General features: G+C 46.5%; 1 protein-coding gene across 3 annotated transcripts; it reads right to left on the bottom strand.

The window, feature by feature from the left end:
- Positions 1–27: 27 nt before the first annotated feature.
- LCTL (lactase like) lies at positions 28–12,854 on the bottom strand (the record flags this gene model as incomplete). Of its 3 annotated transcripts, XM_080929982.1 has the most annotated exons (13): positions 28–267; positions 3,067–3,130; positions 4,415–4,614; positions 4,781–4,907; positions 5,824–6,098; positions 7,879–8,040; positions 8,136–8,190; positions 8,892–8,987; positions 9,077–9,205; positions 10,998–11,107; positions 11,311–11,398; positions 11,857–12,020; positions 12,740–12,854. In XM_080929982.1, the coding sequence occupies 13 exons, from the start codon at positions 12,852–12,854 to the stop codon at positions 152–154; spliced, it is 1,701 nt and encodes a 566-aa protein (XP_080786108.1). In that variant the 3' UTR covers positions 28–151. The 3 variants fall into 3 exon arrangements, with proteins under 3 accessions (XP_080786108.1, XP_080786109.1, XP_080786110.1); XM_080929983.1 differs by lacking the exons at positions 3,067–3,130; positions 4,415–4,614; positions 10,998–11,107; ... (1 more) ...; positions 11,857–12,020; positions 12,740–12,854 and having other exon boundaries at positions 9,077–9,166; XM_080929984.1 differs by lacking the exons at positions 3,067–3,130; positions 4,415–4,614; positions 8,892–8,987; ... (2 more) ...; positions 11,857–12,020; positions 12,740–12,854 and having other exon boundaries at positions 9,077–9,166.
- Between the last annotated feature and the right edge of the window lie 2,989 nt (positions 12,855–15,843).

Raw genomic sequence — 15,843 nt, 5'->3', positions numbered from 1 at the left:
TTTCTTATTCTTAAATCCCAGCATAAAACCAAGCGTGTGGGGGGGTGAGCTAATTTTCAGAGCCTAAAAATTAGACATCACATGAACTTCTGAAGCAGAGAAGAGTGATCCTGAAGATGCTCCGACAGAAGATGGAGATGAGATCCCCGTCTCAGCTGTGGCTCCTGAGGAGAAGTGTCAGCAGCAGGGCAGCAATGAGGATGGAGAGGGTGCAGACTGTGGGGACCACAATCTCTGAAGCCATGTGCATGTGCCTAAGCAAGGGCTCTGAAATGGACAGAGAACATTCCACCAGAACTGAGCTTTGTTTTGAAGCAAAAACTAAAGGAGATGGGCCACTGTGGTTCTAATTTTTCTCATTTGTTGTAAAAATGAACTAGTAAATCAAACATTACCTTGAAGTGGAGTTTTGGGGCCATGGGACAAAGGCAGTGCATTCGCATGGTATATACACAGTTTTTGGGAATCCTTACCATCGCACAAAACTTACCTGAGAGCTGGAAATGTCACAGAAAATCTGGGGGTATTTTATCATGCTTGAGTATGCTTAATATTGTGCTGACATTGCATTAATCTCAAAATATTAGCACCTATATTCCATGGGTTCTCTGGGTTTTTACCAGGGGACTTTTGGGCTGGGCATGGTAGTGCACACCTTTAATCCCAGCACTGAGGAGGCAGCCTGGTCTACAGAGAAAGTTCCAGAAAAGCCACAGCTACAAAGAGAAACCCTGTCTCCAAAAGGAAAAAAAAATCCATTGGAAACATTTTTAGCTTTTTGAGTTTGTTATTCTCGATATATCTCATATAATCATATATTGCAATTTCTAATGGTAATTATAACACTTATTTCTTTGTTAAAACAAAAATTCACTAAAATGTTAAATTATTTGACAATGTTGTGTGGTTTAATCTTTAGAGCTAAGTGTTGGAGCTGAAGAGATGGCTTAGCAGTTAAGAGCACTGACTGCTCTTCCAGAGTTTCTGAGTTTAATTCTCAGCAACCACATGGTGGCTCACGACCAACTATATTGAGATCTGGTGTGTAGAAGACAGCTACAATGTACTCATATAAATTTTAAAAAAATTAAAGAGCTAAGTGTTATATCCACCAATCCAATGGAAGACCATGAAGCTCACAGGCTAGTCAGCAAATGCTTGTAACAACCATGTTGCATTTGCCTTGATTTGGTGAACTATATAGACTATGGCCTAGGTATTTATGAGTGTGGGGATGCATGGTTACATAAGGTACGAAAGGTAGCTCAGTTGAAGTGAAGCTTTCTACACCACCTGCTTTGACCCCACATTAAAGAACAACACTAAAACAAGAAGAATATTTCTTTGATTGCATTTATGCAGAAAAATGGGTTTCAGAAACACTGGTGGTATTCTGTATCTTGGGTCCTTTTAGAACCCACTGCATAAGAAAGTATACCTTTAATTACAACACTCGGGGGGCAGAGGCAGGCAGATCTCTGAGTTCCAGGACAGCCAGGCATACACAGAGTAACCTTGTCTGGAAAAATAAACAAGGGGCTGTAGAGATGGTTCAGTGGTTAAGAGTGCTGGCTGCTCTTCCAAAGGACCCATGTTCAAACCCCAGCATTCACATGGGAGCTCACAACTGTCTGGAATTCCAGTTCCAGAGGTTTTGATGCCCTCACACAGACACACATGCAGCCAAAACACCAATGCACATAAAAGAAAAAAAATATGGTCCCTTTTAAGAGGGTGAAGACAGTAACTTTGTTTATTGCTGTTATCTTTAAGGCTTAAAATAACTCTAAAATATTAGCACTGAGTAGTTATTTATTGAAGACTTCTTACAAGCCTGTATCCTAGCTTTGGGAGGCAGGAGCAGGAGGAACTGTTCAAGGGCCTATCTCAACTGTTGAGCTTAAAGCCATTCTAAGCAAGTTAATGAAAACCTGTCTCAGAAAGTAGGGCAGTGGCTGCAGGGACGGCTCAGTGGTCAAGAGCACTGTCCCAGAGGACAGAGGTTTGATTCCCAGCATCCACATGAGAGTTCACTGTAACTCAATTCCAGGGGATTGGACACCATCTTCTGTCTTCCTCGGTTATCAGATATGAACATGATACACATACAGGCAAAAAGTAGGGCTGATAAGATGGCTTAGTGAGTGAAGACACTGGGCACCCAATCCTGGCCATCCGAGTTCAATCCCTAGAACCCTTGTAAAGATGAAAGAGAACCAATACCACAAAGTTGTCCTCTGAATGCCTCACGTGTTCTCTCTCTCTCTATCTATCTATCTATCTTTCACGCACGTGTGTGTGTGTGTGTGTGTGTGTGTGTGTGTGTGTGTGTGTGTAATTAGCAGTAAATTCAGCATTTCTGAAAAGGTAAGAAGTAGCTCAGTGGTAGAGCACTTAGTGTTTTTGAAGCTCTGGGTTCAATCTATAGCAATGCCACCCACACAAAAATCACTTGCTTAATTTGTCTTGTTTGGCCTCTAGAACCCACATAAAAGTGATAAGTTGGTGAGGTGCAGTGTACTTGTAACCCAGGCCCAGGGGAATAGACAGGAAAGGCCCAGAACTTGCTGGCTAGCCAGTCTACACTAAGTGATGCACTCCATGGCCAGTGAGAGACTTGTTCTCCACAGAAGTGGTTCAAGTTCCTAAGTATTACGCTAGGTTGTCCTCTGGTTTGTGTGCGCATGCACACACACACATACACACACGGTAGCTATCCTCATTTCCCTGGTGTTTGCATGCTTTTGCTTACATAATTTTGTTTGTTTGAGGTAGAGTCTTTAGCCCATGTTAGTCTGGGCTCAGTGTGGATGAATGGACAGTTTAAGATGCTGTGTAGACTGGGGGTTTAGCTTGCTTGGTATGTACAAAGCCTGGCTTCTATTAGTCTTACTATCCAAAAAATAAAAAATTTTAAAATGCTTGTAAAGACAAGTTAACACTAAGGAAAAAGACATTTTCAGTCATAAATGGTTGGGAATATTGATTTTTAGGTAAATGATTTTGAGACTTTTGGTAATGCCATCATATGTAATATTATATAGTTATCAAAGATAAGATGCTTACCTGTGGCAAGCATCTGGTTGTTGATGGAGCAAGTTTCCAAGGCTTTGAGACGCCAACTTTCCACCTAATAAGAACCCAAAAACCCACTTGATAAGTTTGCCTTACTATTTTCCTATGCTTAAATTTGTTTTTAGAATAAACGAGATACATTTTTTACGAAATTTCAATGCATCGTGTCATTCGGCTTGGCCAAAATCCTTCACAAGCTTGTCATTCTCACCAAGACAAACACATTTTTAAATCTACCCCCAGCTTGGATATTACTTTTCTTTTCTTTTTTCCTTTTTTTTTTGAGACTATCACATTATATAGCCCTGACTGGCCACAAATTGGCTATGTAGCTGAAGCGGACCTTGGGCTACACCCGAGCTTTATGTACTGCTTTCTAGTACTGACTGACCCTGAGGGATGTGGTCACTGTCCTCACTGTGAACCCACTTGGTTAACCCTGAGCCAATTCTAACAAGCCGGTCAGATTTGTTTGTAATTTTTTTATTACAATCTTCCACATCATAATTTATGGTTTATGTATGTTGATGGCAGATATATACAAAGTAGAACTGATAGGAAATATGATTTTGTTTTGGTTTATTTGTTTTTGTGATGCACCTGTATGTGCCCTTGGAGACCAGAAGTGGGTGTTGGATACCCTGTAGCTAGAGTTGGAGGCAGTTGTGCTGAGAACTAAACAAGAGCAACAAGACATCCCATTTGGTAGGTTTTAAAAGCTTAAAGTTTAGCCAGGCAGTGACAGTGCACACCTTTGATCCCAGCACTCTGGAGGCAAAGGCAAGTGGATTCAGGAGTTCAAGACCAAACTAGTCTACAGAGCGAGTTACAGGACATGCAGAGCTGCACAGAGAAACCCTGTCTGTGGGTAGGTAGGGAGTTTGTTTCTGGTTTTGTTTGTTTCTGTTTTATCTTGCCTTAGAGGCAGTGCGTGCATGTGTATATGTTTGTGTGTGTGCACGTGCACCATTGTGGTGGGAAAAGAGTCCTACATTTGATTTCCAGAATATTTTACATATTGAAGAGTAGGTAGTGTCTGTTATCAGGGCAACATTTTTAATTCATCAGAATTGCCATCTAATTCATCTCTTCTAGTCTTAATGTTTGACTATGTTCTAGATGTGAATAAACCCCAAAGGGATGGGTAGGAGAAGGCAACATTTGGAGCTGGCGCTCAGTGGTAGAAGCCTTGTCTGTCACAGGTAAAGCCCTGGACAATCTGGCTACAGCAGCCCAGAAAACCATTGACATCTTTACTGGTTTGGTCCCTGAGAGCCAACCCTTCCTTGAAAGAAAGGAGAAGACCAGAACAAGTGTCATGGATAAGTTGCCACCCTACCTCTTGTGGGTTTGGAAACCCATTGGCTGTGATGATCTCCTTGTAATACCGAACAGAAGCCTTAGGATATCGAGGTTTGTTTCTCACATTGAATGCAACATAGTAGAATCCATATTTATCTGCATAGCCTTTCTCCCATTCAAACTTATCCAACAGAGACCAGGAGGTATACCCTTTTATATCCACGCCATCTTTTATAGCTATGAAGACAAATGACTCCATTCTTAATAAGTCTCCTTTGTTTAGAAGCATAAACAGCGTTAAGTTGTTTCTGTGAGATTTAGAAGCAGGTTTTAGTTGAAGGTAGATGATAGATTGAATTTTGTCTAAACAGAACATGTGAAGCAAATCTTAGTTTTATCTCACCTTTTAACATTTCATTGATGTATCCTTTAAGGTACTGAATTCTCCACTCATCACAGAGCTGAGTGCAGTGTAGCTTTTGGGGTGCTCCACTTTCTGTCACATATATAGGAGGATCACCGTACTGAGTCTGAAAGTGAGAGGAGAATAAACCCCACATGGCTGTCATATTCTGTTGAAGTGCATGTTGGGTCTTAATAGGTGGCATGCTTAGTAGGTGTTGGCTAACATGTTGAGAGATGAATGTAGGCCAGTGAGCTGATATGGAAGCCTGGCTTGGAGAAAATGCTCTCCAGGTCTTATTCTTTGCCATGAATTCCCTTTCAAATTAGATGGGCCTTAAAACAGCTAAATGTTCCTGAAGGAAGAGTAGTCACTTTCTTTACTGGTATACCCAGTGTTTAGCTGTTCCTGTAAATAACCTCTAACCATGTGCTGGTAAGCAATCCAGCTAGCCTCGGCAGGCCATGCACACAGACACACAAAGATGTGAAAGTAGGAAGCGCACTTGTTGGAAGAAGGGGTTAAGCAGGAGTTGGGGTAGGGAGACAGATGATGGAAAGTAGATGTGATCAAAATGCATCAGGTACGTGTGAAATTGTCTGAGGGTAATCTTAAAAACTTAGACCAAGGGACTATGGAAATGACTGGCTAAGAACCCTTGCAGCTTTCCAATCCCCAGCCCAAACATGTGGCTCTAGGGAATCTCCTCCCCTAATCTCCCTTATCAGTAGTAAGCGTCAATCTATAAGGCCTGCGTTTAGTAGCTGTGAGAAGCAGGGGGCTGAATTTTCTTGGCTCATTAACTTTTTTGTTGTTTTCTGCTGTTGTTTGTTCCTTTGAGGTAGACTCTCAAGCACTTCAGACTGGCCTTGAGCTCAGTACGCAGTATGTAGAGGCAAGGACTGAATACTGCAGTCAGCCTCCCGAGGGCTGGGCTTTCAGTCTGATGTAGAGCTTTATCAGCTTCATATGTAGTCACCTGAGTGTCTGGGAGAGACTAAACTCAGGTCTGAAGGTCTTACATGACTTGATTCAATAAGTACCTGGGCAAAGTTGAGAAGCCTCCTGAATCCCCACGGCACAGAATAGAGCCATGGAGACCCCATTTCTGGCCAGTTGGGGTCCACAAGCTCCACTAAGTCCCGGTCATTCTGGTAGCTGGGCCCCTGGTGGGAGGGATATTTCCTTTGAGTGATGTATCGGGTGGTAAAATGGCCCAGTCCTAAGAAGTCAGATGTCCCTTTAAGGTAGCTCTTCTCCTGCAGGGAGAACGTGGGCAACCTTGACATCTCCAGGCCTTGCTCGGCACTCTTGGTTCCTAACAGGAGAGAACAAGAGGATTTAAGCAAGTCTTATTTCTTACAGTCATTTTGCTGTGTCCCACAATGCTGCTAAAATGGTGGTGTGTAAGCTGGAACGCAGTGGTTTAGCAGTTAAGAGCACTTAACTGCTCTTGCAGGGGACCTAGGTTCCATTCTCAGCACCCATGTGGCAGCTCACAACTGGCCATAACTCTAGTTCCAGGGTTTCAATAGCCTCTTAACATCCAAAGGTACAAGGAACACACATGCACATACCTACATGTGGGCAAATACTCGTGCACATAAAATCTTTTATTTTTATTCCACAGCTAGGACTTTATTCAGATCGCAGCCTCATTACACATGGTCCAAGAACATTCAAATAAGACTAAAGATTGGTCTTCAAACATCATAGCAACAATGCCACATTTGCCTATGATCTCTCCGATATAAAACCACATCCACACCTCAGTGGCCACCAAACCACTCAGCACAGCTTCCTTAACTGTAAGGTGTCTGAAGCTACCAGCTTTAGCACTTTGAATTATTTTTTCATGATCTGAATAGCTGTAGGGATTTCAACAGGGGTTGGGGGAACCAGCTCAACCCTGGCATAGTGGCAAAATGTGGCCAATCAAGGCTTCAAGTAAGTCACACCATTGATGGTGCCTTCTCTGAGAATTGAGGCCAGCCTGGTCTACAAAGGGAGTTCCAGGACAGGCAGGGCTATTATTACACAGAGAAACCCAGTCTTGAAAAACCAAAAGCAAAAAAAGGAAGAGATAGAGAAGTCTCTTTTGTTCTTGAAGTATCCCTCTAAACACACACACACACGCACACACCACTTAAATTATTTCTTTGAGAGAAGACATGCATGTTTATTTTTTTAATTCCAATTTATATTAACCACAAGAATCATGACTTCTCTTTTTAGTGGCCAAATAAAACTCCAGTGTGTATATAGACCACATTTCCATTATTCTTCTGTTGATGAGTATCTAGGTTGGTCCCATTTTCTGGCTACTGTGAATACGACAGTAATAAACGTGTGTCTGAGTGTGTCTGTAGTGTTTCTGTTGCCTAGACTAGTAAAGATACACAGCTAGGCATTTAGTAGTTTTTATTTACATTTGGTGGGATGCTATGGCAACAGTATAGATGTCAGAGGAGGGCAACACGAAGGAATCTCTTCTCCTACCATGTAGGTCCTGGGAAATGGAACATCCTGCCTCCCAACAAATATGTACTGTCTTAAAAAGTTTGGGGCTGGGGAAATAGCTCCATTAGTAAAAGCTTGCCTTGTAAGCATGAGGACCTGACTCCCTAACCCCTTGTTTACTAAAGAAAAAAACCTTGAGTGTGGGCTGTTGGGATGGCTCAGCAGATAAAGATATTTGATGTGCAAACTTGTCAACCTGAGTTCATCCCCTGGATCCCAACTCTAGGACTTCCACATATGTGCTATGGCATGAACACACACCACACACACACACTAATAATCTTTAAGGTGAGCATGGTGGTACATACTTGAATTCCAGCACTGGAAAGGTAGAGCCAGGTGGATTCCTAGAGCTTACTGGCCAGTTAGTTCTGCCTACTGGATAAGCTCCACTCCAGTGAGAGACCCTGTCTCAAAATACAAGGTGGTTGATGGCTTCAGACCAACTCAGGAGATTGTCCTCTGATTTCCACATGCATATGAATGTATATGTGGGTATATACACCTTAACACATATGCCTGCACATACATAAACACACATACCAAAATAAGTTAGAAAAAATAATGACTTAGCTCACCAATGTGGTTCTTCATGACTTGGGGGTAGTCACCAGCATAAATAGGGTTGGCAAACCAACCGAGACAGAACTGTAGGTATCGCTCAGCAGCCTCGATGTCGTAGGGGTTGTTGATGTCCATAGGTTCCCCCCAGTCACAGTTCAGTGAAATCCCCACCAGACCTTAAAGGAAGGAAATCAGGTTAGGGAGAGGCAGGATAGGGCTCTATCTGGGTCTGGGTCTGGGTCTGGGTCTGAGCCCGAGGGTCCCAGCTCACCTTGCTGTTTGCTTCGCCACTTGGTGTTATAAGAATGCCAAGCTTGGGCGTGCGCCTGAAAGAAGGAATCCCTGAATGGACCCAGCGCATCCGCTGCTCTGCCTCCATTCGTTTCCTTCTTCCTCTCGTTAGTTTATTTATGTGTGGCAGCAGAGGAATAGAGTCTCCCCTTCCACCATATCAGGAATCAAACCCAAGTCAGTCTCAGCAGCAAGCATCCACCCACTTGCTGAACCATCTTGCTCGCCAGGGAGTGGCCTTTCTCACTCTAGCACTCCAACTTCAAATGCCCCATGTTCTTGAATCCAGACTCAAAATACCACACAGGCTCCCTCCCTCTGACTTCCAGAGGTACCGCTTCCCCTGAACTGTTGAGGAAGCATCTTCTAAATTCGGCAGAAGCCATTCTGTGTGCTTTTGCTATTGCTACCCCACCCCCACACTAGGGACTAACGCCTGGGTTTTGCCCATGCCAAATAAGTGCTCTTCCAACTGAACTACCCCCTAGCCCATCGTTTACTGTCTCTAAATTGTTCATATAGGTCTCTGGAAAGGCAGCACAGATGTTGTGCTCAGCTCCACACTAGAGCAGTCTGAGGAGTGAGACCACAGGGTCAATAAAAGGATAAGCCATCCATTTAATAAGTGCTTGCCCTCTACACATCCTCAGGGTGCAAGGGCCTGGGGAACATACTGACCCCTGAGGCAAAGACCCTGCCTGGAGCCTACCCTTTGCCCCAGAAGGATCTGGCTTACCTTAATAATATGGTGCGCAGCCACGTACAGGCCAGTACCCTGGAGCCTCAGGCCTGGTGCATGGAGACCGGTCTCATAGCCCTTTTCTACCATTGTCTGCAGAGACAGGGAGTGGGGACCCCAGGATCGTGAGAGAAAGCAGGGCACATCCCTGTCTCCCTATCTGAAGAAGAGCCCCAACTTACCCGAGGATCGCTGAATGTAAGCCAGTACTTCACTCGGTCCCCAAAGACCTCAAAACACAGGTCAGCATAGTCCCTGAAGTATTGGGTCATACTCACATTCTGCCACCCACCGTATGTCTCCTGGAGCATCTGTCAACAGAGAGAGAAGCTGGCGCCCTGGGGAGACTATAGACATTGGTGAAGTGTCTGGGAAAAGCATGGGCCACTATAATATACAAACGGGAGCAGAGATGCAGGGCAGCAGGGCACAGAGCATCCTTTAATGCCTAACTAAGGGACCAGAGGAAGCTGGAAATGCCTGCTTAGAAAGAAGCTGACAGATTGGAGTATTTAAGATGTAAACCAGACATAGGGGCACATGCCTTTCACCCCAGCACTCAGGAGGTAGAGGCAGGAGGATCAGAAATTCAAGGTAGCCTGGCAGTGGTGGTGCATGCCTTTAATCTCAGCACTCAGCGGGCAGAAGCAAGCGGATCTCTGAGTTTGAGGTCAGCCTGGTCTACAGAGTGAGTTCCAAGCCAGGATTTTTTTTTTTTTTTTTTTTTTGAAACCCTGTCTCAAAAATAAATAAATAAATAAAAATTTTCAGGGTCATCCTCAAGTACTTAGTAAACTTGAGGTCTTCATGGGTAGGTCCTGGGTGAGATGTGATACTGGGGAGTGTCTAGAATACTCGTTGTGACAACCTGGAAGCCTGGAGCTGATAGGAGAGCGCTGGGGAGGATTTGGAGGGTCTTGCTGAAGTCAGGGCACTCCCCAGAGCTTCTACTATTAGTAAAAAAAACCTCTTTGGTAGAAGCTCAAAGTGAAAAACTGCAAACCTGTTGCATTCTCTGCCCCAGTTAATAAGCCTTTTAATAAACCCCAACCCAGTTTCCAGTTGCCCTCGCTTGAAACCTGAAGTCTCAGGCCACGCCCCCAGTCTCCAGTAAAGTCCCACAGCAAGCTCTTCCCACCCAGAAGCTCTCGGCCTACCCTCTCCTTTTTTCATTCTGACTACAACACACCTTCTCCCCGAACCTTCTCCTCCACCCCTCCACAGAACTCAGGACCCAGCACCAGCTGGTACAGGTCACAGGCTATATACCATCTGCTTGGCTGTGACCTTTGTGAGACCCAGGTGAAAGAAGAAAAAGAGCCTGGATGTTGACAGAGATTTCTGAAGCATCCTGGGACATGGCTGGGCAGGGTGGCTATGGACGAGGGTAAACAGTACTGCCTCAGACAAAGGAAAACGGGGCTGGAGCAGAACAGGTGGAATACACTGTGTCACCAAACCTGAGTCCAGAAACATTTGGGCTTCTTTAGTTTCAGGGGTAGAGGGCTTGCCTAGCAGGCACGAAGTCCTGGTTTCGATACCCAACAGCATACGTACATACACACAAGACCTTTTTTTCCCCTTATGCTGAATGTTCTGGAAAACATTAGAATCACACTCTTCATTTACTACAGCATGGCCTCCCAGCTTATGTGTGGGGATTGGGGGGTTGAATCAACTTCAGGTATCTTCATCAAATACTAGGATTGCAGGTACATTCTACTCACTATGCCTGCCTTTTTATGTGGATGCTGAGGATGGTCCAATGAACCATCTCTCTCCTCTCCGCTCTGCCTTGTAGGAACACAGCGCCCCCTAGAGAACACCATGTTTAAGATACCATTTTGGAAGCACCGGCCAGTCCCTAGTTCACAGATACTTTTTGGCACCCTGACCCTGCACTGCAGATCTGAGACAAGCTAATGATGTTTTTTAATTTCACCAGGCTGTGGCATTCTGTCAGAAAAGCAAGAATAAGCGAAGATAATCACTCACCACACCTTTCTGTCCAGAGTCAGACTCCAGGCTCTGCTTATTCTTTTGGATGCTCTAAGTCCTTACACCAGGCTCTCTCCTGCTGCACCTACTGAACAAAACCCTCACCTGTGGCAGATCCCAGTGGTGCAAGGTCACAATGGGGGTAATGTTGCTCTTCAGTAGGGCGTCAATGAGATCACTGTAGAATTTGATTCCTCTCTTATTCACCTCTTCAGCTGCAAGTGAAATTGAACTTGGTGTTTCTTCTGGGGTACAACATTCTTGGGTCCCCCGGCCTTCTGCAGGCTGAAGCACCCGCAGCCCAGTGTCCTGGGCCATAGAAGAATGTCGTTGGTATGCCCGGAGCTCAGTTACCTGCTGAACCCTCACCTAACACTGATCCCCACAGAGCCTGGGGAGAGACCGTTAATCACTTTACCTCTCACCCCCGTGGGCAGGAGCCGTGGCCAAGACAGAGAAAATCGGTAGTGACTGACTTGTAGTTCCTTCAGCAGGGCAATGTCCTCCTGTGTAGACAGGGTGGGGGAGCAGAGCTAGGCCATCTGGGCTATGAAGGAGGGGAAACAAGTCTTGGGGACCTGGAGGATCACCCCCATCTGCAGCTCCAAGTGGTGTCCTCTACAATGGCTCTACTATGAGTTCTTGCCCCACGCTGGCAATGTGCTTACAGACAGAAAGCCCATGCAAGATTGTCAATAAACTTGAAGGAGAACAGAGGATCTGAGGGTGAGCTGCCCAGTGCCCTCCTGTAGGCTCTGAGACCAAGTCACTGGGCTTTTTGTCACCTGGTTGCGGGCCCTTTTCATTTTCCTTATTCCCAGGTTCAGCCACCGCTGCCCCACCCTCTTGGGCTGTGCCAGGTACAGGGTGTTGAGCAGAGCATCAGGTTTATTGTCAGCGAGATGTCCACATGCTCCACTCCCACCTCTCAGGCAGGATGGCACACACAGCCCCCTTCACTCACCTGAACTTTGTAGTAGCCATCACAGGCTGTGTCTGCTGTATCCTCTCCTAGCACCTGTCCCTTTCTGTCATGTGTGAAGGCATCCCAGATGCTGGGCCCTTTCCCATCCTGGTCCCATGCACCTTCTGTCTGGTAGGCAGAACTGCCCACGCCCCAGGAGAAGCCTGTAGAGAGAGACCCCACACCAGACCCTAGACCACTGCAACTTCACCTACCTTGGGAGCTCCAACCTATGCTGCCCAGGCTTGGGGCATTCTGTGACCTGCCCCAGCTCCCTGGAATAGGAACTTAGGGGACAGGGAGAGGGAAGATACAGAATTAAAGACATTTTTTTTGTGCAATTACAGCTCAAATTAGCATACATTGTCTGTGGATATTAATAACTTGTTTTAGATTTTTATTTTTATCAGTTTGTGTACTGATGTGTGGGAGGGTGTTGGGTGGGAAGGCTGATGAATACAAGTGTCTGAAGAGGCCAGGAGAAGGCCTAGATCCCTATGGAGTTGGAAATCCAGGCAGTTATGAGTCACCAGATGGATGTGGGTGCTGGGAACTGAACCCCAGGCCTCTATAAGAGCAGTAAGCACTCATTTCTGGGTTGGTGATATAGCTCAGAACCAAAGTACTTGACTAGCATGGTCAAGGCTTTAACGTGGCTTTCCAGGACTGCACAAGCATTCTGATGAACACCCCAACCCCAGACCTCCACCTCTCCATCAGGACATTTAAAACATGGATGTTTTCCCCCATCCTACCAGACAGGAGGCCATAGCACCCAATTCCAATTCCTTGCCAAGTCAGGCGAGGTAGGAAGACCATCAAACTGACAAATGGATAGACAGACAGACAGTCTAAGGACAGAATAGTGGAGGAATGGACATACCAGGTGGAAAGGTTTCGTAGTAGAAAGATGCCTCTTCTGGGGGTCTTCTCCAGGCAGTTCCTGCCCTGGGCACCAGCAGGATCCACCCGAGGATGATGACCCACACTGGCTTCATGACACCCCACCCTCCTCCATGCCTAAGAGCCCCTGCCAGCTCAGGGACATAGGCCAGGAGGGAAGGGAATGGGCACACAGCTGCTGTGTGAGGGACCCTGCGTTAAACAATGTGCAGAAGCTGAGCTAATGGGCCAAACTTCAAGCCGGTTCCTATTCTGATCATGGTGAGTTGGAATGATGCCACCCACACCTCTCAAGTAGCTCTTACCTAATGGGGAACCTACCTTTGCCTCAGAAAGGGCCAGTCCTCTTTGGGAGCCTGAAAACCCAGAGTTCCCTCAGCCTCCTACTGTGTAGCCTGTAAGGGGTGCTCTTCCTATCTAGGACTCTCTGTCTTTAGCTGTCAGTAAGAGACCTCTTCTCATTAGGAACCCCTATCTGATTAAGCCCACCCGCTTACCTATGATGGTCCTCAGCCTGTGACACCTCCAAGGCCACTGTTGTCAGCTACAGGTCTCTCTGAATGACTCCTGGGCCCCACATTTCCTCCCCAAAGCAGAACCTACAGGCATGGAAGCCTCTCGTCAGGGGTGTGGTCTGTGGCCTGACCAACAAAGACTTTCAATAATCCCATAGAGAGGGCATAGGCCAGAATGCTGAGCTGACTAAAAGCAACTGAGTCAGCAGTAGCCTGGGCCCTGGGTACCCAGCTGGCTCCTTCCCAAGGAAGAAGGGCAGCATCCGGGGAGGTGGTGACCCAGTCCTTCCAGTTCCCTCCCAGCCTCGAATGCAACCCTCAGCATAGCCCTGGGCATCCTGAGGGGGAAGGGGTGCACTTGGGAACCACCTGGGACTTGGGTTGATGATGTCTCAGTTAGTTGACCCTTCTTGCTGCAACAGAAACTCTCTCTCACGAAGGTGATGTTGGGTATTCTTTGTAAGCCTCCTCTCCTCAGACTCATCTTTTCCTCAGCTTGCTCCTGCCACTGACAATGTCTGTGAAAATGTGTGAGTCAAGGTTTCTGCCACCTGGTTCCATTCCAAAACAGTTCTAGTAGCAATAAGCCTCCATCAGAAAAGCCTCCCTTCCCATAATCCCTCACTCCACTCAGCCTGAAGCATCCCTTGCCTCCACTGTATGTGTTTCTCTCAGCCTCAGGCCTTCCCACTTTGTGGTTGTTGTTGTTGGATTTTTTTTTTTTTTCTATCTATTCTCCAAGCATTCCATAGACCACCTCCTCCACTTTCAGAAAGTCTCTACAGCTGCCTATCCCCAGTCCTCTAGCCTGCAATTCCATGTTACCAGTGAACTTGTCCCTGCCTCCTCTGAGAGCCACATTCCCCTGGGGTATAGAGGTATGCCTGCCCCTCCACCTAGGATCCCTATAGCCAGAGCAGGTAGAACTCAATAGTGTGAGGCAGAACGGAATTTTACAATTGCCATAAAAATGGCTAACAGTGTAGACTGGTTAATCTTGTCAACTTGATGGGACTTAAGAGTCACCATGAAGACACATCTCTGGCTATGTCTGTTAGGAAATTACCTATATAGGATCAAGTGTGGGATCTATGAGCTGGGGTCTATGCTGAATAAAAAGGGAGCTGAGCACCAGCATCCACATCTCTCTGCTTCCTGACTGCAGATGCCTGTGGCCAGCCACTTCCGGCTCCTACCTCCCGGACCTCCTCCCTGTACCCTGGAACCATACACCCTTTCCTAAGTTGCTCTTGTCAGGTATTCTGTCTCAGCAACACGTAACTGAGACACTGACTCACATGTGTCTTCAGCGAAGAATAGCAAGATGAAGCGAACCTAGGCTCAGTGCTCCTCTCCCACTGCCTGTGAGGTCACATTTATACTCCTTCATCAAACACCCTTTCACGTGTTTTCTAGATCCAAACGCCCTTTCACCTGTGTCTGCTTCAGGAGAATAGTCATTCATGTGTTTGCTTTAGCAAGACATCCTTTCACCTGTGTGCCCCAGCAAAAAAATCATTTGGCATAACTAACTTTCCAAAGAACCAGAAGTTTCCACTTCAATAGTCTGCTAATGCCAGGAACTCAAAACGGCAAGAGCTTGAGACAACTGACCACATAGCATCCATAGCCAAGAAGCAGAGAACAAATGAATGCTTGCATGTTGCTGCTCAGTCCACTTTCCCTTGTCTATACAGTCCAGAACCCCAAGCCCAGGGAATGATACCATTCACAGTGGGCAGGTCTTCCCACATCAATTAATGTAATTAGGACAATCCCTCACAGGCAGAAGAGCTGGGAGGCTCTTCTCCAAGTGATTCTACATTGTATCAAACTGACAATTAATGTTAACCATTGCAGCCCTTCCCTTCCATTCTTACTATGCTTGGGTCAGTCTCCTGTGTTATCTTCCACCAGCCTGTCAGCAACTGGAGTCTGAGGAGACTGAGAAGGCTGGAGAGGGGTACACTGATGGGTGGGAATGAGGGCTGCCCTCACAGACTTGGGCGATGTTGGACATGGTCTCTAAAGGATGTGAGAACACGTGTCAAACAGCACAAAGCAGGAAGGGCGTGGCTACTGATAGAGGGGACAACTGGAACATTCATCCCAGATGTGTTTGGGGACCCAGTGGACCTTTTCTCTCTCCTTGTATCATTCCTGCAGTGTCAGACAAGGGCATGTTCACAATTGAGAGGGTTGCTGGGCCTCTCTCCTAGTGACCACAGCCCACGTGGGCTGTTTCTGTGGTACCCCCTTTCCTACCAGTGGGCTCTAGGCATGCTGTGTTTTGGGCTGACAGTGGCAGGAAACCTATCACTTTAAGAGCTGATGTCATCTCTGAAAAATGTCCCTACCCAGGAGCCTGGGCCTCGTGTTTATGTTGGAAAGGCTGACCAGCCCAGCATGGTGGGGCTGCCCGGGGTCTGAAGAGAGGCCTGGCTTTCATCCCACTGACTCCGGGGCTTGGCTTTGGTTGGAAGGGGAAAGGGCCCGATAGCTGGTGCCCCTCCTCACTGTTCCCTGCTCCACACACACACTCTGGTAGCTGTCTGAGGTCTGCGTAGGG

The sequence above is a fragment of the Micromys minutus genome (genome assembly GCF_963924665.1).
Source record: "Micromys minutus genome assembly, chromosome: 16".
Classification (NCBI taxonomy): Eukaryota; Metazoa; Chordata; class Mammalia; order Rodentia; family Muridae; genus Micromys; species Micromys minutus.
This window is presented reverse-complemented; position numbering and strand designations above follow the sequence as displayed.